At 40.5% G+C, this 23963-nt stretch overlaps 1 protein-coding gene across 8 annotated transcripts in view; it reads left to right on the top strand.

Annotated features, from left to right (window-relative positions):
* birc6 (baculoviral IAP repeat containing 6) overlaps positions 1 to 23963 on the top strand; it is a 151910-nt gene that overhangs the window by 102094 nt on the left and 25853 nt on the right. For all 8 annotated transcript variants that reach the window (XM_050072004.1, XM_050072003.1, XM_050072009.1 and 5 more), the window contains exons 65-68: positions 13831 to 14053; positions 16068 to 16213; positions 19639 to 19749; positions 22332 to 22549. In XM_050072004.1, the coding sequence (XP_049927961.1) occupies positions 13831 to 14053; positions 16068 to 16213; positions 19639 to 19749; positions 22332 to 22549 (698 nt within the window). The remainder of the gene's footprint in view (positions 1 to 13830; positions 14054 to 16067; positions 16214 to 19638; positions 19750 to 22331; positions 22550 to 23963) is intronic.

Below are 23963 nucleotides of genomic sequence, written 5' to 3'. Positions count from 1 at the left end.
TTTGAGTGTGACTCCAAATCCAGACCTCCATGGGTTAATAAATTTGATTTCCATTGATAATTTTTGTGTGATTTTGTTGTCAGCACATTCAACTATGTAAAGAACACAGTATTTAATAAGAATTTTTCATTCATTCAGATCTGGGATGTGTTATTTTAGTGTTCCCTTTATTTTTTTGAGCAGTGTATTTGGAACATGACCACTACAAAGTTGCTTTCAAATCTCAAAAATGTGTTCAGTTTTGCAAATGGTAGACAGTGCTCGTTTAATGCAGTTTTTGCCTGTATACATCATAGGAGGGAAAAGGGCAAGACTAGGTCAGACATGTATTGGATAACTTCTAGCTGATACCATTAGTTGAACATTTGATGGCATCATCTTTGATTTCAGTCCTGGATACAAGATCTTTGCATTCCTTCATTTTAATGGGCCAGCTTAACACCATCAACCCTGCCTCCATCTCACTACCAATACCAGGCAGATCAATAGTTTATAGTTTCAGTGTTGCAGTTATTATGACCTCAGGGGTAATAGAGCGCTGCAACTGAATTGCAGGATGTCGGTTATATAACGATGCTGCAATAATCATCTTTCCTCTGCACTTTCATCCCCACAACCTGGTCACTTCTTCATCACCTGCCAGTTATGGGAAATGGACAGGTGAAGACGGGAAGAGCTTTTAGCAGTTGGATTTCTGACTGGCTACACTTGACCCCTGCTGGTGGTTACATTAAGACTTTTGTGGCATCTGTGTGTATGCAGAATCTGTAGGCAACGGTACAAGATTTTGGTATCGGAAGCATCCTGGTTTCCATTTGTAGTTGGACTAGTATTGATCAATCACATTTGAGCGGCAGGTTTACAGTCCATGTGGAGAGCATCAGTGGCAGAACACATTGGCACAACCCTTTAGCTATTATCTGATGACAGTTCAGCCTTTTTAAGTATATATTTGTTTGTTTTTTTTGCATTTTTGTGCAGATATCTATGTATAGAGATAAGATGAAATGAGCAGCATGCAGAAGAGGAAGTCTTGGCCCATATATCCGCTGGCCACACCAGAACCCTCAAAATATTGGCCATTGACAGTGAGCGATAGCCAATAGTTTCCATAATTGTATTTAAAGCCCAGTTTGGACCAAAGATTCACAGTGAGACAAAAATGTTTTAGAACATTGCAGAGAAAAGTTGCAGCAGTGAAGAGACATTTTAGCTAATAACATTCAAGGTTAATAGTGTATGCCCTGCTGTATGTTACTTAGCTTAATTGTTGTGTTAAGTCATAATCTTGTTTTTTTAATGCACATTTGCATCTTACGTAATAGACTTAATAGAGTTTTTGACTACTGAATAGACAGTAGTTTAGGCATCTTTCTTAATTTCTACCAAAATATGTGTTGTTTTATTCATAACAATCATTAATGGAAGTGTCAGTGTCAGCTGCCACTTCCTTTCCCTCCTAATGTAGCAGAGTAGCTCTAGTATATGAAAATTATGATCTGTTTCTACTCCACTCAACAGGTTGACAGATAAAATGACAAGGTTCCTCATGTAAACACGAGAAGCCATAGTGCCTTTAAAGTAAATGGTTTGTTCAGATGATAATCTAAAACTAAAACGACAGGGAGCTCTTTTTTCTGGGTCACAGTAACCAGTTTTAAAAAGAAGTGAGCCAGATTTTTCTGCTTTTCCTTCATATCATAACCCAGTTAAGATGTCCACACAGAATATGACAACTCAAAACTAAGTTACTTGAGTAGCTCGGTTTACAAAGGGAATCTTTGTGCACAAAAATGCAGCCACTGTTCCTTCTGTCCTTTGAAAAGGCACAGAGCTTCAGGCCACTTTTTTTCTGGTTGTTCCACATAGTCTAGCTTTGATGCACATTATCTACAATGTCCACTGAGGCAGACTGTGTGTTGGCGGAGACATGTCACAGTCTTACTATTTCAGCTACTCTCTCCTCTGTTCTGTTGCCCTAGAGGGGTCAGGAAGACCTGACACTGTCAAGCCATGAGCTTGAGTCAGAGTGTTAGCCACCCACTCGGTGTGACCCGCATGCTCGACGCCTTCTTCCATGTGGGAAGTCAACAGGCACCAGTCCGTTGTAGCAGCAACCAGCCCACGCACCCGCTCTCCTGTTCACCCATGAGTTGTTACTCAGTGGTAACCAGCTGAATGTTTTCCATTGTTGTTTTTATCGACTGATACAGTAAACAATTGAGTATGTGGAGCACGTGGGTTTTATGAAGACTAATGGCTATCATATCATGTTGTCTCAGGGGGTATAGATAATGTGCAAATGGGTGGTTATCTTGAACCTACATTTGTCATTTGTACATAAATATATTTTGGCCACTGTAAAACAAGCTGACGAACCCACAGGCCTGACATTGCTTTGTGAAGAGTTGCATATTTATTAGGGCTGAGATTACGTGTTTTCTCCCAGTTCAATACTAACACAAAAACTTGGGTGCCAAATTGATATGTTTTTGACTTTTAAGTACTGCATATGCTGCACATGACATTTATATCAGCAGCATCATATACTGCTTAGAATAGTGAAAAATAAACTGTTTTTATCACCTTATTTTTAACAACTTTATTGCTGTTAAGCACTTTGTGATCTTGCGGTCTGAAAGGTGCTATATTAAATCAACTGCAGTCAGTTACTAAACTGTAAATGTAAACTTATACCGCTACATTCAGCTGTCCCTGCTCATCAAGCTAGCTCCCATACGTTAATTCATCTGGGGCTGCCACACATAGACTGTAAAAACAATGGACGTAGCTCCCATGGACAGGACAGGATTCCCACACTCAAAGATCATCTGGAAAATGCAAAGAATTTCATAATCACATTTTCCATGCCTGGAATAGTCATGGAATTTGTAAAAATCATTTGGAAAAGTCAAAAATTACTTTTGTGTGTAATGAAATTGTTACAGTAATCTTCTGTGCATAATTTTCCCTATAAAGTAACATAACAGCAGCTTTATTTTTGCGTAACGTAGCTTTGATATGTGTCAATGTGCGAAGTTTTGTTCATCATCACGTACGTTTCTTTATTTTCTTCCCGCATTCTGTCTCTTCCTTCATGTGTGCCAGCAAGCTGATCATATATTTATAGTTTTAATCTGACATGTTTAGAAAAAAACATGGGGCAAGTTGATCAAGAAAAAAGATCATATTATGGGTCCTTGAGAAGTCATGGAATAGATTTGACATTTTGTCCATAAAAATGTGCAGAAACCCTGCGTGGAACAATATAGGCATGCATATAGTCTCATGTTCCTGGCCACTTAATGACTCTAAGTCCAACATTTAGAGCTAATAGATACAATGCCTCCTTCACCACCTCATCTTTAGTTTGCCGCAGGGCAAGCAGGGTCCAGTGGGTTTATCAGAGCTTATTTGCTAAAAACTAGGTCCTGGCAGATACGGAATTTGCTTGTACTGATACTGATGCCAGTGCTTCGCATTAAGAAAAAAAAAAAATGTTAATTTTGATTTGGCTGTTGAAAATTAAAGGTACTCTATGTAGTGAGTGTGACATTTTACAGTTGAACGAGACTAAAAGCGTGTTCAGACATAAAGCAAGCCAATTATTTGGCGTCATTTGCAAAGACTTGACTGATGGATTGTGTTTATTTGTCCCAAACAGCCAGTGTACCAACTGCACAGATGTTAGCTGTATGCTAGCTATCAACAGCAGCTCAGGTGCTTTGTTTGGGTTTATCCTCTTCAGGGTGTGTTTTACAATCCCAGGCTGCAGTACCAGGTTTTAAGTGGTGAGTGGCATGGTAGCCAGATTAGCGCCTCACTCATATGAACACACCCACACACAATTGCAGCACCCGCCAATTAAGGGCAATTATGAAGTGAGCTCATACACTAGCAAGCTTCTATGCATCTCAGCTTGCCTCATTAGAAATGGACCATGGTCCCAGGAGCTGAATTATGAGCTGCTCCAAAATGATTAGTGTTGTTCCACTTGGAGGAAGAAAAGCTTTATTCGAGCAGAGGTATTTTACGTTGTAGCCATTAAATTGAAAGAATCTCTGGAACATTTTTGGCAGCAGGGAGGGATCCTGGCCCCCATTAACTGACGCTCTGCTATCTAAAATTGGCTGTGATTGACTCTCAAATATGGATATAAATACTTGTTTTCACATGACAAGCTTGTTTTCACAAGTTTCCTCCCTTCTTAGCCCTGATGTGACACTACCTTCAGTAATGAACAGCACAGGGGTGTCCTTTTCTAAACAAGTTCCCCTTTTACACCCCAGTAAAATACCAAACATCAATCTGTCAGCTGTAATTACAGGAATCTTCGCATTTCACAAGGCACTGCGGGACAGTAGAGGCAGAGTAAATAGATTAAATTGGATGAAAAGTAAGACAGGATTTGTGAGTTGACAATAGGGTGTTAATAAGATTGTCTTTGTTTGGCATACAATGGCAGAGCAGGATTTTCTGTGGTTGATAATCAGTGCTTTTTCCAGGTTTGAACTATTTGGCCATGCAGTATTGAAGACAAGATGTGGTCGTCGTTGTGAAGGGCAGCAATGAAGCTTAAAAGGATATGAACAACACACTAAGAATGTCAGTTTTAGTTAATCTTGGTAGACCAACACCCATTAAATAATAAGTAACCGCTTAATTCTTAAGGGGAAAAAAAAGAAGAAGAAAAAAAAGCAAAATGATGCGAGATACAAGAGGCCTTTTCCTTTAGACTTGCCACACTAACGTACAGAAATATAGTTCCAACTGCCCACCCTGTGGTTTCCAGTCTTTCCTTTGCCTGGGTCAGGTGGGAGCTAGCAACCTGTCCCGGTAGTGGAACACGTTGCTGTGGAAACATGGTGGCCAACCTTCGGTCCCACCAGATCTGGGTATTGTACAGTGCAGTAAACTAAAGATTGACAAAATTAACCGATAGACCGTGCTTAAACTGTCAAAAATATTGTTCACGGGTAAACAATAACCCTCTGCAATTAACCATTGACATCCCTAGTAGGGGTGGGCGATATAGACAAAACCAATATCTCGATATCTTTACCTGGAATTTCGATATAGGATAAATGAATGGCCGTTTTAAAAGGCGGTGGTCCTACGACAGCGGCGCCACCACAGTGCTTTCAGTTTCAGCCAGTCCCACTAATTTCAATTTCCGGTATGCGGCCGGCCAGAGAGTTTGATCTGGCAGCTCAGAAGGATCACGTTTGAAGTAAATACAATAACATTTGAATAAATAAAATGTATACAAGTGTACACATTAGCGATAGCAACCATTTCCGAAACGAAAGTTGCGGGTCACAGACACGGCAAAGTAAAATAAAGGTGGATAATGAAGTGAATGTTCCGTTTTTCAGTTACATCCATTTTTCAGGATGAATGAACAGAGGATTACTTTTTTCTGTTGAAGTGAATACTTTGTGGAAAAGTGAGTTGTGAGATGAGTGCGCATGGATGAAATCAACCTACCCCTTTTGATGATAGTGACAAGGGGGAGAGGGTGGGCGGCTCAGAAAGAGGGACAGGGAGAGGCGGGGCAGAATGTGTGAGTGAGTGAGTGAGTGAGTGAGTGAGTGAGTGAGTGAGTGAGTGACGGCAACTGCGGAGCGGAGAAGCAGGCGAGACAGCGTGCAGCAATGGACCATATCGATGTAAACGATGGCGTCGCATTCATATCTGGTTTAAAAAATAATGATATAACCAAAATAGCGACGTATTGCCCGGCCTTAATCTCTACAACGCACACACATTTTTTATTAGACACACAGTTAAGAGAGACATAACATAAATTTGAAAAAAACATTGACCAGATTAAAAACCGTCAGTCTGTTGTTGGTGCTTGACTTCATGTTGCTGAGCCACCAGGATGTCTAGCATTGATACCACAACATAATGAAATATTTTATTTATCTGTGCTGTGATGATTAAAATGTTTCATATGCATAAAATATGTAATATTACTTTCTCCATTATTCATTCTCTCTGTAGCTAATGGGTTTTTGATCCAGTGTATGATGCATATGACTGTCAACAAAAAAATAATCAGAGGCACAAGGATTTTACATAAAGCATTAATAACTGTACCATATCACAACAGGCGGCAAAAGTAACTAATGGGTCTGCCAACAAAAGCCGTACTGCTAGGTTTGCTTTTAAAAATATATCTAATGCATTGAACAGAAATATTGGAAGATGTCACCACTTGCTAAACTATTAAAATTAAAATACCTCAAGCAACTCTTTTCCAGTTGAGCCTGCTTTATTCACCAAATTAAGCTCTCCTGTTTTCAGGGGTTATGCTGGACACCTGCTAATGACCGATAATGTTAGCCGTGTTATTTATGCAAATCAAGTATGTGTAAAACATTGAAGTTGAGGCTCAATAAATGTGTTCACATCATTTTCCACTGACAGTATACCACAAACTTCTTAATAATGACTGACTGAGTTATATTTTACTTATGTTTCAGTGGGAATGAATTTTGGGTCTCAACTGATGATGTTGGTACTGTAATTCAATATGTGCTATATCAAGCAATAAAAATAATTAGGAAAAATGTTAGATTACTTCAGTTCCAGCAGCCTAACAAGCACTTTGGCCATGTTAGTGTACTATTGTTTGAGCCAGCTGGGAGCTGATGTTGCTTCCAATTCTTTGATGTGTTATTTTGATCCATCAGGGACTAATGTGTGTGTGGATTTATAGATGACATTTTAAAATCTATATCCAAAGCTTGATTTTAGATTCTGTCTGGTGTGTATTTGTAGATGATTCACAACCTGATTTAAAATGCAACTTCCTGACACGGTACTTTGGTGCGGTAAGTGATTCGACACTAGGTGACGCTACAGATGTGACCAGGGAGACATTAAAATCCAACAGTAATGCCTTTATTTCAAACAGGCCTTACATATGCCACGCTAACTCATCGGCACTCACCCCCATTCAGGTCTAAGGGCCCCCATTAACTATTAATCAGCCTGAGCATCCAAGATGGGTACTCGCAGCGCCCATCTCTGTAAGGCCCCCCGAAGACCCTAAATCACAGAAAGTGGAGGCTTGCTGTACGTAGCACTGCCATGACTGCAGGTCAGCACTACCAAGATGGTCATAGCTGTGATGGATGTCCAGCCTCTTTGGACCACTGCTTGTCTGTAGCTAAGATGAGAACAAGCTCTGTTTTTTTTCTCTATACTCTTTCCTCTTTATCACTGTTCAGACTTCCAATGGGCAATGGAGTTTCCTAAATGTAATTGCTCAAAACTGGTTAAAAAACTAACATGAAGGCAAATGTGACTTGTGAATAACAATTTTGAGGTGACACGTTATGTGCTGTGATTAATATTTGTTTACCATGGTTTTCCCCACATAAAAAAATAAATAAATAAACTTAGAAAAGGGGCCAGAAACAATCTGCTCTTTCTTCCTCAGTCAGACTCAGTCTTAGGTGAGGAGTCTGTAGTGCTCCAAAGTTGGTGACGAGCAGAAGCATTAGAATGGTAAGTGTAGTTAGTTCTTTTTATTTGTTTATGTTACTTTGTTAGCTTGTAGGCTACACACTGTGTCAGGCAATTGTGAAACATAGAAGCTGCTACAATGGGGCTTTGGTAGATAGTGGAAGGAAGCTCCAGGGTCTGCTTTTTTTGGTCACTATGCTAATGCTAACTCTCTGCGCTGATGGTTTCAGGCTTTTTTGCTGGTGTTCCCCCATTGATAGGTGTTTCCCATAGTACAGAAGATAGCTTACGTATTGCTGATATATTTAACCTAGCTTGCCCATGGTGCGTTTGAATCTCAGATTTTAGGGAAATACACAGACATCGCCTCCTTCAGGAGAGGAATGTGAAAGCATCTCTCTAGCAACAAACTTTGTTCTGATACAAGTCAGTATAGACAAGGTCAGACATTTTAGAAAACATAAACAGAAGAAAAACACATTTAAGAGTAGAGGAGGGCTTCAAGAAAAACTCAGGTTACATTTAAAGAGCAAATCCATTGGTTTATTTATACATTAAACAATTTTTATCATAAAACTGTGCTGTCCTTTACATTTTGCAACAGCAAATGTTTTCCAGTGTCTGAAAAATGGGAAAACTGGAAAAATACAAAAAGAGAAGAATAAAGGCTCTGTGATGGTCAGGGGACCAAAGTGCATTCTATTGTCCCTGGCACTCACGAGTGTCCTTTTTAATCTAGCTTTGTTTATAGCCCATTTGTTAAAAAGGTGTGTATCTAAAATGTGTTTTTTGATGTGTTGCCCCTTCCTTTTTTATTCTGTTTCAGTCTTTCATTAGAGTCTCCTTGGTATTTACTACCCACAGTTGGAATAAACAGTCTGACATTGACACAGAGCAAGAGGAGGAATTCTGATGAGTTGCCCACAAATGCTCAGAGTAATTACATAGATGTAACTAAAAGGGATTGGGATTCCATGCAAGGTGTCATCCAGAGACACTGGTTAAAGGATCTGAGAGCAGATTAAAGCCCTGGGAGGTCAGTGTTGTGCAGATACTGGGATAAGGACAGTGGGGAGCTGGGAATTTCAATATAAATGTAAAACAGTCCGGAAGCCACAAACAAGAGCTGTTTATTTAGAGGCTGACACTTCAAGGCAAGCACACGGATGCACAAGTACCTTTGCACACACACCAGACAGCCCCTCTCAGAAAATGATACGGTTTACATGGTCAGCCTGTTGATGCCTACTTCACTGTCTCAACAGACCCTTGAATTTGATTGGCCTCTGTTCAAGTGCTGTTTGATGTCAACTGACAAACACTGGCTGAAAATTAACCCATCACAGAGTCTTGGATTACATTTGGCAAACTCTTTTTCTCATTTTGTTTTAGCATTGACACAAGCAAACCTTTGTCTAACACTCGTTTCTACAGGCCTTTCTCTGTCTCATAGTAGTCTTGCATTGCCTATCACAATCTCCACAGCACTGTGTCAGAGCTAAAGAAAGGTCTGCAAGCACACATTGTGCTTTTGGGGGAAAAATGATCTGGTGTCTTAATATTTCCGTAAACCAATTACAGTCATCTTGAGCAGTGTTAAGCACAGAATGCAGTGATGGTGCTCTTGCAAAATAGTGTCGGGGGGAACTTTTTTGACTGAACATTTGCACATAGGTAGGCATGCACTGTTTTTTTAATGGCTAATTATGTGATTCAACTTTTAGTGAATAAAAAAAGTTGAACACAATTTCATAACTGGTGCCCTAGAGGCCGAGCCTGACTACACTTAGGATGGCGAATAGTAATAGTCGCATTAAAAAATCGATTTTTCAAAAATAAAACGACTATTCGAAAATCGTGACCCATCCCTATTTTTTATCTGCTAATGCAGTGTAGAAAACATTGCTCATACTGACTACCTAGTTCTCCCTTTGCATTTAAACAACCTCACAGTTGCTGCTGCATGGTGTATGATATTACCTGATGTTCAGAACAGCAAATGGAAATGTTTTTATGACTTCTCCCTGCTGCATTTTGCACAGCAAAATAATTCCAATTCTGTCAAACTCAAATTGGGAGTTACTGAAGCTGCAGACTGCAATAAATGTAGAGCACCTTCTCACCCCAAACATCACATATTTGTGGTCCGTTCCACAGGGTCAGCTTTTCTGATTTGGCAGTGATTGCAGGTTGGAGCTTTAGAGGTAGATGCCTGCTGCTCCAGTTTACCTCCATGGGTGACTGTAAAAACAAAAACAAAAAAAACTCTGTCAGGACAAACTGAGAGAAGTCCATTACACTAAAGTTGTGCTTTGGCACTGAACTGAGGATTGAGTATTGTGAAAACACTACTTTGGTGTCTGACTTTCTGCTAGGGGTTAGGGGTTTAGTCCTTCATCAGAAGTGGTTCTTCTTGTGGTGATGAAAACCATTTGAGATCATTTGTGAATTCTGCCTTCCAATTTTGTGATCACTCGATAATGCAAGCCTACCTCTTACGCCAGGGCCACACTGCCAACGAAGAGCTGCGAAGCGCAGCGCACCGAAATTCTCGCGCAAGCCCTCTCTCTTTCTCTCTCTCTCTCTCGTGTGTGTGTGTGTTAGTGAGTGTGTGTGTGTTAGTGAGTGTGTGTGTGTGTGCTCATCTCTCTCGCGCTCTGTTTAGATACCACTGACTAATATGTATAGCCTATATTCCTGCCCGGCTTGACACATTCGCTTGCAGCTCGCGCAGAAAATAGACCAAACGCCGAAACAATTGCTGCAGCGCCGGCCGCAGAGCTGCACGGTGCGGCCGGTGTGGATGACACAGTCGGTTAACATGGGTGCTGAAAGGAAACTGGCTTTGCTTCTCAGTGCTTCGAGGCTATTCGCAGTGCTTCCGCGTCCGGTGTGGCACTGGCATTAAGCTGTTGCTGTCAGTCACTGCTTACTTTACTTCTTTACATTACATCTGTGTAACCATGATTTCTGATTTGTGTACAAAAGCTTAACTCCAGAGTGTCATGGTCATGATAAAGAAAAAATAGTTACCGTGAAAAGAATTTTTTTGTTGGTTTGTGTTTTGTTTTTTTCAATGACAGCAGTGGCCAGAAGTGTTCTGTTTTCTGGTTGTCCGTCTGTGTCATTCTTGTGAATGCAATATCTCAGCAACACCTTTCAGGGAATTTCTTCAAATGTGGCACAAATGTCCACTTGGACTCAACAATGAAGTGATTATATTTTGGTGCTCAGAGGTCAAAGTCGCTTTGACTTTGCATCAGTCTCATTCTCGTGAGTGCAATATCTCACCAACACCTTGAGCGAATTTCTTCAAATTTGGCACAAATGTCCACTTGGAATCAAGGATTAACTGATTAGATTTTGGTGGTTGAAGGTCAAAGGTTATTGTGACCTCATTCTTGTCAACAAGAAATCTGTCATAATTTGGCATAAACCACTATTTGGACTCAAGGATGAACTGAATAGATTTGAAGGTCAAAGATCAACATCACTTTAGCCTTGCATCTGTTTCATTTCCATGAACATATCTCAAGAAGACTTGAGGGAATTTTTTGAAATTTGGCACAAATCAGTTGGAATCAACTGATTAGATTTTGGTAATAAAAGGTCACTGTGACCTCACAATAAACATTTTTGACCATAATAAGAATTCCTTATTTGATTATGAAGAAATATCACACAAATGTCCAGTAAGATAAAATGATAAAGTAGTGACATTTTGTATCCAAAAGGTCAATTTTCAACTTAACTGTGACAGCTTGTTGTATTTTGGCAACTATATTGCATCTTAACTCAACATAAGAGAAAGGGAGACATTTGGGCAGATACTGAATTGGCTACACTTGGGTGTCCACCTTTAAACTGTGCTGCCGGGTTGAAAATGTGTATGTAGTATCCATATTTTGCCAAAAAACAAACAAAAAAAAAAAACACTCAATACTTTTTTTTAAATTCCTACAAAGTCTTTGCTATGTATTTCATACAAGTCTGGACAGACATGGATGTAAACTGTAACTTGACTGGTTGGCGGAGGCATACAACCGCAAGGCAGTAATTCTGGTTGCTATTATGATTTGACCAAATTGTTTGCTGCCAAGCATGACCCTTTATTTAGCATACGGCTCCGACTGACTCAGGCTGCAGGGCCATCTATGTCCTGTTATTTCAAGCCTCAGTTGTGGGCGAGAAGTAGGAGCTGTCAGGTTTGGTTTGTAAATTTAGAAACAACTGAGGTAGACCATTGACTGTCACAGTCATACACACACAGCCACATACACAGGACATATCTAGTCCCAATCTTAAATTTTGCCTTCCATAAAGTCCCATCTTCATCTCCTTGTCTCCTGATCAGGACATTTTGCCATTGTTTGCATTGCTTTATTCTTTCACTCCTTATAACTTTCCAGAAAAAAAGGACACCCCCAAACTTTTTTTTGGTCTGATTAATTAATCTGTTTATTAGGGGGAATTATCTGCAAAAGCCCTTGAGGGTTGATGGCAGAGGCAGATGGCAGTGCATGCAGATGCAATGGCCAGTTGCTCAACCTCTGCTACCTTTTAATGAGTTTTTTACTGAACATGTACCTATGACAGAAGAATCCCTTGCTGGAAATATGATAATTTTCAATATCCCCTTGTCCAAGGTTTCCACCTCAAAGTACTATCTATCTATCTGTCTGTCTGTCATGTTTCAATGACACTTTATCTCTTCGCAATTATAGTTATCTCGGAGCAATCTGGAGTTTTCTTCCCCCATGCAGGGCTCGACAGTGCAAGCGTTTCACTCGCAACTAAAAATAGGTGTGTGCGAACTGTAAAAAATATTTAGGGGCACATGTGCGCATAAAAAAACAGCNTTCCCCCATGCAGGGCTCGACAGTGCAAGCGTTTCACTCGCAACTAAAAATAGGTGTGTGCGAACTGTAAAAAAATATTTAGGGGCACATGTGCGCATAAAAAAACAGCCGAAGCAGCCTATATTTTTTTCAATAAAAAAATATGATAATCTAACCGCAAATTTTGGAGGAACTCCAGCCGCCTTCCCTCTTCCCTCTTCCCCGTGTGACACGGTTATGGGCGGGCAGTGAATATAAGCAGGGACGGTTTTTGCTATGGGCAATGTGGGTGACCGCCCAGGGCACAATCTATGTGAGGGCGCACGAGCACCCTCCAAAAAACCCCCCCAAAAAACCCCAAAACTCGCCAGTTTTCTAGACTACCACTCATTTCCACGGCAAGTTAGTGGAGTGGGCGCTGGGGCACCCCTATTATCACGTTTCAACCAGCAGCAGAAAGGAAAGGCGAATCCTGGCGGTTGTGGGTTGAACGGGGGTCACAGACAGGAATACGGCAGAGGCTCATAGTGCTCTGCGGCGCAAGGTAACGGCTTACCGGCGACAGAGAAGTCCGACTCCAGGTCCAGTAATTTCCTCTTTCATTGGTTGCCCAGTAGTACCTGGACAACCGAGCCGTGGCGGCACACAAGTATGTGACGTGTCAGAGGAGAAACGAGCCGTTCATATTTCTCTCTTTGTGTCAGGTAACGGTCCACAAACCCCACCACACTTTAGGGACTGTTCTTTACTTATGAAGGGACTGTTCTTTACTTGTCAGAGGAGGAGGGTGGCTGGTTGATTTTTATTTTAATTTTTGATTTTATTTTGATCCCCCCTATGTTAATCACTTATTGATGCTGTTTTTGAAGTATGAATAAGTCAATAAGTAATTTATTCCATTGAAATATCAGTGATGTATTATAGAAAAGTGATAATAACATTAAAGACAAATTTAAATTGCAATACTTTTTCAAAACTTGATGATTTTACCTTTCTGTACATTTTGTATACAAATTCATTAAATAATTTTGCTTGTAAATGTCTATTTGCATCATTACGGAAAACACATTATTTGATCAATTTATATTGTGCCCCTAAAGTTCTTTGTGCGCTCCTTACTTTTTCAACTTAGGAGCACATGTGCTCCTTGGGAAAAAAATTAGCATCAAGCCCTGCCATGTTTCTCTGAGCACCACAAGCAGTCACTTCAGGCCACAAGAAAAACTGAGCACCACAAGCAGTCACTTCAGGCCACAAGAAAAACACTTTTGTAATCTTTTCCATTGAGCTTGGAAATTGAATGATTTGTAAATACAGCATATAGAGTGCGTTTGGTTGTGTTGCTGCTGTTGACAGTGATAAAACACATTCTCACTTAACCCTGGATCGAGATCTTGTTGTGATGGTTTTCAGACAGTTTCCAGACCCTGGGACTTCCAATAATGTTACCAACTGACCATTAAAAGCACTATGTGGTGGTATCTTAACAAGTTGCATCCTTCTTGTCTCTCTGCAGTTCTGGATATGGCACGTCATGTGCCCCTCTATCGGGCGCTACTGGAGCTGCTGAGGGCCATATCCACCTGCACAGCCCTAGTTCCTCTGCTGCTGCCTCTCTCTGGAGACCTGGGACAGGACGAAGAGGAGGAGGATGAAGAACACTCTGAGGGACAGACCTCTGTAGGGATGCTGCTGGCCAAGATGAAGACATGTGTAGACACATACACCAATCGCCTCAGGTGAGATGGTCAAAATTAATGTAACTTAATGATGATTAGTGGAATAGTTTTTTTCCTCGGGTTTAACACTTAAAATATAAAATCCAAATGTTACACATGCCTATAATTATCTTACCTTTTGGACAAAGACAGACTTTATGCATAAAGAGTGAGGTCTAATTTAATGCCTTGATCCAACCATAACCCCAACAGTCCAGCAAAACACACTCTAATTTCATTCACTCTCCTCCTCTCTGCAATAGTGATGATCTGGAGATCTTTCCATCTATAGCCCTGTTAACACTTGGTATTAAAATTCACCCTGGATGATGTGAATATACCCCAAGAGACACCGAGGACGCGTTGAGATTCAGTCACTAAAATGCTTTTGGAGGTTGTCAGGGAAAGTCCACAAATGTGTTGTGTGTTTTATTACGACAGGAAAAGGCTTTTATTCTCACTCTAAAAATCCTCTATTCTGGGGAAAAAATAACATTGCCTTTGCTCTGCATAAGCTGCTGTACCTTATGCACATTGATACAGCACCTAACCTAAGAGATGTGGCCACACCATCTCCACATGAGTGAACTCATCTCCCTCACCCACAGCTCTTGTAAGCTTATTGACAGCATGCTGTGCTCAGGTTTACATACATTATGCATGCATACATGCCAAGGTGCCTGATTATGAATGTATCTGATAGCATTTTCAGAAGTAGCTGGCATAATGTTGTGTGGTTTGGTCCATTTGTTTCCCATTTACAGAGCTGGGCTGTGTATAAGCACAGGTTTTTATTTTTATTTTTTTCAGTGCACACACAGATTGGACAGCTAGCAGACCGTCAGGAGAAATTCACTAAATTTGTCAAAAGGTGTATTGATTAGAATCACAGACTGCACCCTTTAAGGGCTAGCAAAGTAAAAGTACACTGAAAAGAGACTTACCAAATAAATAATAGTTAGTGGAAATCAAGATGTCTTTTGTGCATATAAATCAATGACACATTTTATCTCCTGTTTTCTTGCTAACAATACAATAATCAGCAAATATTGATAGCAAGACACTGAGACAGAAATTGTCAGAACACAGACTTTGCTCTGCATATGCTGAACACTGGAACGGTTTCTTGGTCCAAATACAGGCTGGAAAAAGTGTTCACTTTACAAATGTTTTAAGAGAATGGCTCCCAGATTAAACTGCCACTTCCCAGTAAGTTCCCTTGTACTACTTTGTTTTGGTTTTTACCCAAAGACAGCCGCCTTATGTTGAGATCAGACACATGGTTTATAGCCCTCCCCAACAGACAGGCATGTATGATGGCTTGAGAAGAAGAATCTCCCATGTCATTTGTTGGAAACAAATATATATATATATGTATATTGCCTTCTCCTGCCTTTGACATCTGTGACAGTGAGTTCTGTGATGTTGGCCCAGAGGAGCAACTGTTCACATGGCAAAGCCAAAGAGGAATTATGTTTTTTCGTTTCAGTAGACCTGTAACCACTTTTACTCTCACCCTGGTGAGTTTAAAAGTGAATATTAAATTAGCATTTTACCACATTAATTTGTAATGTACAGTAGTTGCCAAAGAATCCCAAAATTTCTCCTGAAAACAAAAGAATTTCTGCTGACTGGTGTGAAGTTTTCATGTTCTCCCCGTGTTAGTGTAGGTTTTCTCCAGGTTCTCCGGCTTCCTCCCATAGTCCAAAGACATGCGCGTAGGGTTCATTGGTGACTTTAAATTGCCCATAGGTGTGAATGTCAGTGTGAATGGTTGTCTGTCTCTATGAGTCAGCCCTGTGATAGTCTAGCGACCTGTCCAGGGTGTACCCCGCCTCTCGCCCAATGTCAGCTGGGATAGGCGCCAGCACCCCTGCGACCCTGAACAGGATAAGCAGTTATGGATAATGAATGAATGAATAATTAATAATTTACCTTTCAAATAATTCTCACAAAAATGGATCTCTGAAATCTGAGTTATCAGACACCACCCAATATTACATTATGGCTGAATATCTATTTGTATGTGTTTCAGGTCAAAGAAAGATAAGAGTAAAGGTGTGGTGAAGACAGATAGCTCAGATCCAGAGCCAGAGGGTTTGACTCTGTTGGTGCCTGACATCCAGAGGACAGCTGAGATAGTCTACGCTGCTACCACCAGCCTACGGCAGGCCAACCAGGGTATGTATACAACACACATGTGGCTTTATTGTGAAGCACTTTGGCAGCTGACTTCACATTCTCTGCACTGTTGGGTTTAAATCGCAGCCTGAAAACAGTTGGGCCACAGCAATACATATCTACATCTGTACATTGGTGCTCATGGCGAACACAAACCCAGTTTCATGTAAAATGTATTTTGAATTTGGGATTTGAACTCACTTTTTGATCTGAATTATTTCAGCAAGTGCAGTGTTTATTGTTCAGGAGGTTTTCACCAGGAGCTGAATTATCCACACAGATCTCTTCCTCACCAAAACAAACAGACCAGGTGATTTAAATCGGTTAAAACACTGAATAAAGCAATTTCATGTTACAAATCAGTGTTTCTCGCACAGGACATCATAGGGCCCGCTTGCCCAGCACTTGCAAATGTGTACTCACCTATTTTCTTTTTCTTTCTGAATTATCCGCAGAGGTCAATGTTTTTCCGAAGCTGTTTGGCATGTCGGAGATGGACCATTAGCCCAGCACCTGCTAATCTGTGCTCACCTTTTTCTCGGATAACTTAAGAATCAGATGTTCAGGAGGTGTTTACTGGGATCAAAATTATCCACAGAGGCCTCCCTCTCCAAAACAAACACACCCACTGATTTAAACCAGTAAAAATACTGAATTGAGTAGTTTCAGTTTAAAAAAGTCTGTGTTTTTCTGTCTGATGCTCTCGCTGCTGAGGGGCTGCTAACTACAGTGGTTGAAGCAAAAACACAAATGGCCCTACCCAGAGCCAGTGTTTGGTTTGTCTATTCTGGGCTACTGTAGAAACATGGTGGTGCAACATGGTGATCCCGTAGATGAGAACCCACTCCCCATGTAAATAAATAGAAATAGAGATAGAAAATGTTTATTTTTTTATATTTGATTTCCGCCAATATATCCCCCTAAATCCTACAAACTGGACCTTTAAATTGTTTTAGATATGGAGAAATAAAGAGAGAATGGAGATTCTTGTCGCTAACCATTAGTCACATCAATAAAGCAGGGCCATCAATAAAATGTCCGCCGCATGATGAAACATCACTCCTCCCCCATTATCGTGTTGCTACACAGTACACAGTACTAATTACTCCCCACCCGCCCATTTCTTCCAGCTCCCTTCAGAGAAATTTTATGTTCTGTCCACATAAACAGTTATCTCACTGATCACTTAGGTAAGGGAATGCCATTAGATGTGGTGGAAGTGTGCTTGTGGGGGAATGGATAAAGATATGTCATGTCACTTCACATAAAGAAATCCATACAATTAAGCCCTCCAGAATCACACCAAGTTGTGTGGTGTTCAGCACGAGGGCCCTGACAGATGTATAATCATTTAATTAGTACACAGTCTTTAAGAAGTATTTCTCAGAGAAGCCATGATGAGGCAATAGTAGAAACATCAATGTGCCTGTTCTAACTGAACAAGCGAAATAAGCGATCTTCCTACGAACATCTTGTGTGCTTCCAGGGTTGGGTTGTAGTACTGTTCTTTAAATGGGCTTTTATGGAAATATGTACAGGTTCACTCTTTAGCTTAGAAATAGTAGTATGCCAAAATGATCCTAGTTACAGGTCCATTTACTAGATTTTTCAAGAACTTTTGGCACACAGTCTTAATAAACAAGCAAACTCAACCCACGGATGAAGACTGCAAAATGTGGTTGAAAGCTTGAAGAGTATTTACTCAAATGATAATAGTTCTATATGAACAGAGAACCTTAATACCCTTATACAAATGTTAATGCATTGAGTGCACCTGATAAGATTACAGTAGATGGGTAGCTGCAGCCTGTATCATATGGTGCAGGTTGTTATCGTCAGATGCACATGATGGCTGCAGTGGTGGAGTTGCGCCCTTCCGCTGCCCACTTGGGACACAGAACAGAGATAATGATGGGTGGCAGCGGGAACAGCTTGCTGTCTAAAAGTTTCTGTATTTTCTTTGCTTTTTCTTTAGGTTATGATAACATCATATTCACCAAAGTAATTAAAGATAGATATTTGGGAACACACCAATATTGCTACAATGAAGTACAACATGGCAGGAAACACTAGAAAGCAGGCAGGTTGTCAGGACATTTTTTAAGCCAGATTATATATACCACTTAATTTTCAGGTAAAACTAAGCAGCACCCTCCGGGGCTAAAATATGAAGCCAACACTGAAGTACCAAAAACTGTTGTTCCTCTAATGGCCACTTGAGGCTTGCTCCAAGAACCAATCAATCGCAGCAGACCCCATGTTAAAATGCCCAACTTTACAGCAGAAATAAACATGTTAACAGCCTGGTACAAAAAATTGGTCTCTACACCTATTTTCCACATTCATGACTCCTGTACGGGGTGAATTTTTATATAACTCACCTGTTTCATTTTTATTAAGGCTTAATATGAGGCATAATTAAGTTCATGGCCACTTGGAGTGGCAGGCTATCTGTCAAGCCTCACTGCAGTCTATGAGTCAGCTCCACCCTCTTGTCTTAATTTGGTGACTTGCTCCAAAAATCCAAAATAGCGATGACTGCAATGCAGAACTTGAGGCTTCCAAACGTGAGTCCATGACGTCTGCAGACTGCATAAAATAATGGTTGCAGCCACTGTGATGTCACACATTGGTTTGTGGGCTCCCATTTTGAAACCACAAGTTTGGCCTTTTGGCATCTTTGATTTTTTTTTTGGAGCCAGAATTTACCATATTTGGGCAAGAAGGTGGAGCTAACCCTAACGCTAGCTGCTAGTTTGGTTAGCACTGTTCATTTACAGCTATGGTTAACTGTGATAATGCTATTTTTCGCTAGCAAAAAAAGGCTTAAAACTACTAAAACAAAATGTACTTCCCTGAAAAACTGACCATGTTGGCGCTCAGTGACATCAAGTATAAGTAAAACCAAAAGTAAGCATATCCAGACAGTTGGTCATAACTTCTCATGACACAAAAAACTGTGTACAGCATAGCTACGGAATGAATAGTAGGTCAAAATTAAGTATGTTTACAATGCATAGTTTGGCTTTGAATATCTTAGTTTTTGCTTTTAAATAAATTCGGCAAGAGTTAGTTTGTCAGCCCGTCTGATGATCTGTCCACCTGTGCTCGTTGAATCGTTTGGCCTATTAGCGATGTTTCTGCGTTCTGAGAGTGTCCTGTAGATCAACCTAAGACTGTTGAGTCACAGTTGTTTCCACCTGTCTGCAGTGCTTCTTTGTGTGCAGGCCTGTATCTGGGTGTGTTTGACAAAGATTATTGCAAAGATTGCTAAGGTGACTTTTCTAATAAATCGCCCTGTGACAAGCTGGAAAACGTTCTGAAGTTGATGCCTCTCTGCCACAGTTACTCTCTGAATGCCTCTTTCCTGTTTTCTCACTTTTTTCTTCTTTTGTTCCCACCCCAAACCCCCACCTCCTCACCAGAGAGGAAGCTGGTTGAGTCTTCAAGGAAGGTGTCAAGTCGACCCAAGCCCCTGTCCATCCTCCGATCTCTAGAGGAAAAATACGTAGCTGCCATGAAGAAGCTGCAGTTTGGTGAGTTTTTAATGTTTGCTTCGGGATATATATATATATATATATATATATATATATATATATATATATATATATATTATTATTATTTTTTTTTTTTTTCTTAGCACATTGCAGACAGGTGCACCTAATGCCTGTTAGTTTTACTTTGAGCACACATGTCAGCAAAAACTACACCAAAAACCACCATGCCCTTATAGACATCCTTCTTTCCCCAGATAGACACACACACACACACACACACACACACACACACCTCTGTCCCCGTCTCCTGTCTGATCTGATACATAATGTCTTCATACCAGAACTCTGAAAGGGAGGCAGACTCAGGCTACGTTCCCATCCTGCTCATTCCTTTTGTCTTGTCCATCACTGTCCATTCAGCCATGTCATGACTTATTACACCAGTTCTGCAATTGATTTAGCAAGCAGCTTGATGTCTGAAGTAATTGCAAGTGACTGTAAACACTGTTGTTTCAGTGTGCGGGCAGAATAGAAATAGAAAGCTCAATACAGTGTGAGGGCTGGACTAAACTTACTATAACAAAACTTTTGATTGTATCATTGCGTTTCCGTTACAAGGGATATGAGTGTTGAACTGATGAGCTGGTTCCTCAATTTTTGACTGTTTTATTCATGGTTTGACTAGTCTCCTGCTGCAACAAGTTTTGCATTCAGCTTAAAAATGTTAATTTTTTTCTGTGGCTAAAAGCTAATGAAAATTAAATTTACTGGCAATAATAGAGACCAGTTGGACTGGAAGTTAAAAGCTTTTCTTTGCTTTAAGGATGTAACTTGTAACATTTTTGCATGTCTGAAAACAACTAGACCAATGTCATGCTGTATATTTTGTTAAGTTGTATATTGACATTATCCCAAATATTTCCAATGATATTAAAAACTAAAGAGATCTGTCATGTCAGACGAGCCTGGTGAAACCATCCTAATCTCGCTTACCGGCCAATCACAACCGTTTATTACTTTGGGGCAGGTTATTTGAAATCACATCATCAGAATAGGAGGGACAAGGAGCGGAGTGAATGCATTTCGTAAACAACCAACATGGCTACTGATTTTGAAACTGCGATGGTAAATGTGTTGAAAGAACTGGAATGTATATTTTCTTTAAAAGCAGAGCAAATGGCTGCACTGAAAGCTTTTATTGAAAAAAAGGATGTGTTTGCCGTCCTTCCTACGGGGTTTGGTAAAAGTTTAACTTACCAATTGGCTCCGTTGATCAGGAAAAAGATGGGACTCAGTGAAAACCCAGTAGCTATTGTTGTTTCTCCGCTAGTTGCTCTCATGGAGGAGCAGGTCAGGGAAGCGACCAAACTGGGAATCACAGCCATGCAACTCGGAGTCCACAGTGAGGAGGAAATCCGCAAAGACGGCTACACTCTTTCCCAGACATCATCACAGCCCTTGCTTGCTGGTCTGTTTACAGTGGCGTTGTGCTAGCCTACGTTTCGTTTACTCTGATTGGTTTTCCGTCTTTCCAATTGCGTGAAGGGGCACTTTGAGTGACAGCTGTTGATACTGCCCCTCGGGAATAGAGGTAATGTAAACTCCGTGTCCAGACCCATTCAGGTTTTGCGAATTGGGTCTGGCAACGCCAGGCTAATGTCAGACCGCAATCAGACCATGTCATTTGGTTGCTGTCCCCTGTCAGAGGCATCATATCCTCTTTGCTCATGCGTCAGTGTGGTGCTTTTCCAGAAGCTTTCATAAATTGACTGTTTATCCAGTTGTAAGCCATATTTTTACAATACATTTTTAGGTCGTTTTTATTGTGTTTTAATCAGATGAAGGATTTTTAAGGCATTGGATGTCTGGATCTTAAGTTATCAGAGAAATGAGCTGAGCTAACAGCTGCGATTCAGCCCCTGCCATGCCGAACCGCATGGGAGAAAACTTGAAACATGAAACTTTTTAATTTAGTATTTTAACTGGTTTAAGTGTAAGTACAAAAGTACACGATTTGAGACACAGCAACAGTGTTTGTGCAAGAGCTAACAGAACTGACTAGCTACCATTCTGTAGTAAGGCCAGTAAAGTCACTCATGAAGTTTTCTTTTTTTAAAAGCTCCAAATTTAAGGAAAGAATTGTTTAGCTTTTAAGGGTTTTACAGAAATATGACATTATAGCAAGCTGACTGGCTGTAGCAAAATGACCAGCCAGCTCCACCATCCTACATGTTTCTCAATCATTGTTACTGAAGGAAGAACATGTCCAATGAGTGATCGCACTCTCCCCCAAGAAACACATTGAAAAACCTTTAAGCTTGACTTCTATATACTGCTAAAATTCAAAAAAGAAAAGGAGGAAGGAGATTTCTTTAAAGATATGTGCTTGACCACAAAAACATCCTTTCAATATTTGATTTCATTCAAACTTTCTTTTTGGCATTATCACCTTAATTGAATTGCAATTACATCTGGCATCAAAGTAAACATGGCCAAATTGAGAAATGAATATGTTAATTTTGAGTGTTTACAGGTGGTAATGATAGTTTTTTGTTTTAGTTAAGCTGAGAATGGGCATATTCTTTTGACACTTTTCTCCCTCTGCCCTCCTTTCTTTCCAGACACCTTTGAAATGGTCTCGGAGGACGAGGATGGAAAAGTGATGTTCAAGGTCAACTACCATTACATGTCTCAGGTGAAGAACGCCAGCGACACAAACAGCGCAGCACGATCCCGCCGCCTTGCCCAGGAGGCCGTCACGCTGTCCACCTCTTTGCCTCTGTCATCCTCGTCTAGTGTCTTTGTCCGCTGTGATGAGGAGAGACTGGACATCATGAAGGTAAAGCATCACTTGAACTTGTTTGGTGTGTACAGTTTTGTGTCCTGTGATTCACAGAGACCACTGCTTTGAGAAGTGAGTAAGACTGATGGAACACTTGTGTCTTGTGTAGTGTTGCTACATCTGGTGCTTCTACCATACAACTTGTCATGACAGCTCTTACTCATTCCCCCAGTGACATTTAATAAATGGCTCTCACCCCACAATTTGATTAATGGCAATGTCTCCTTTGCTAAATGTCAGAATCCTCATCTGTTTAGCTCAGTTTCAACAAAATAACAGCAAGGCAGCAGCATACCAAAAACAAAGTCAGACACTAAATAGAAACAGATGAACACATCACTGCATTACTTTTTTCTTTTATAGCATAATTTCTGTAGTCTGTGTTCGGTCGACAAAGAATGGAAGTAACTAACATGTAGGAAAAGTGGATATATATATATATGACAATATTTTAAGGTAGCTTTTCTATGGTTTGCCATAAAATGTAGACAAAAGTTGCCAAATCATGCATTTTTAATATCAACAAAGACCATGAAGCACAGAAGGTAATTTTATCACAAAGCAGAACCATAATATACTTTAGACTAGCTGTGATAACATAGTGGGGTATAAAAGGAAAGATCTTTGCCCACAGCCAAAAAACCTGTCACAGCAGTGCACCGTTTTGTTATGCAAACATGTTCATACAAACCTACCACCAAAATTAACTTTTCCCCCGAGAACAGCAGGGCCTAAGGAGCAGCATCAGCAGAAAGGGACAGTGGCTGATGAGGTGGAAATCTTATGATCTGTGAGGGGTCATTGCGTCCCTGTACCTCACCCCTGCATCCTTACATCAGTACCAAAACAGCATTGTTGCATGTGTTCAGCCCTGTCACAGAGGCAGAGTTGGCTCCAGTTTTGAAATGCACCACACCAGACTTTGGTTGGAAGTGCAGTAAAAGTGTTGGGTCTGAATGTTCATGTCAAAATAAACTTAATGCATGAACGATGCTCGATGGCCCTGAAAAATATTGCAAATGTAGTTGCAGAGTCATCCCAGTTTTACAAACCCTGACACTGACAGCCCTACTCAAGAAGACCAATGTGGTAGTTTAAGCAAGGGTCAGGATGTTTGCATTTCTCCAAAAGAAAAACACGATGCACACTAAAATTGTCCTTTTAAGCCCCTCTAACACATGCAGTTTATCCCTGAAATGTTCTTTCGTAGTATTTAGCTTCCAGCCAGGCAACTTGACTTAATGTACATTTCTTGAAGGCGTTTTTTTCCTATAATCTAAAACACTTCTTCATTTCTGATTGATTGTTCCAGGTGTGTGACTACTGTAGGGTTATTCACGCATTCAAAGTCAATAAGGCAGATGTATAGGTGTATGTCGGCTCTATGCAGAACCTACACCTTATCTTACAC

This window comes from Epinephelus moara, chromosome 19 (assembly GCF_006386435.1).
Source record: "Epinephelus moara isolate mb chromosome 19, YSFRI_EMoa_1.0, whole genome shotgun sequence".
Classification (NCBI taxonomy): Eukaryota; Metazoa; Chordata; class Actinopteri; order Perciformes; family Serranidae; genus Epinephelus; species Epinephelus moara.
The sequence above is the reverse complement of the archived record's forward strand: the minus strand, read 5'-3'. Positions and strand labels throughout refer to the sequence as shown.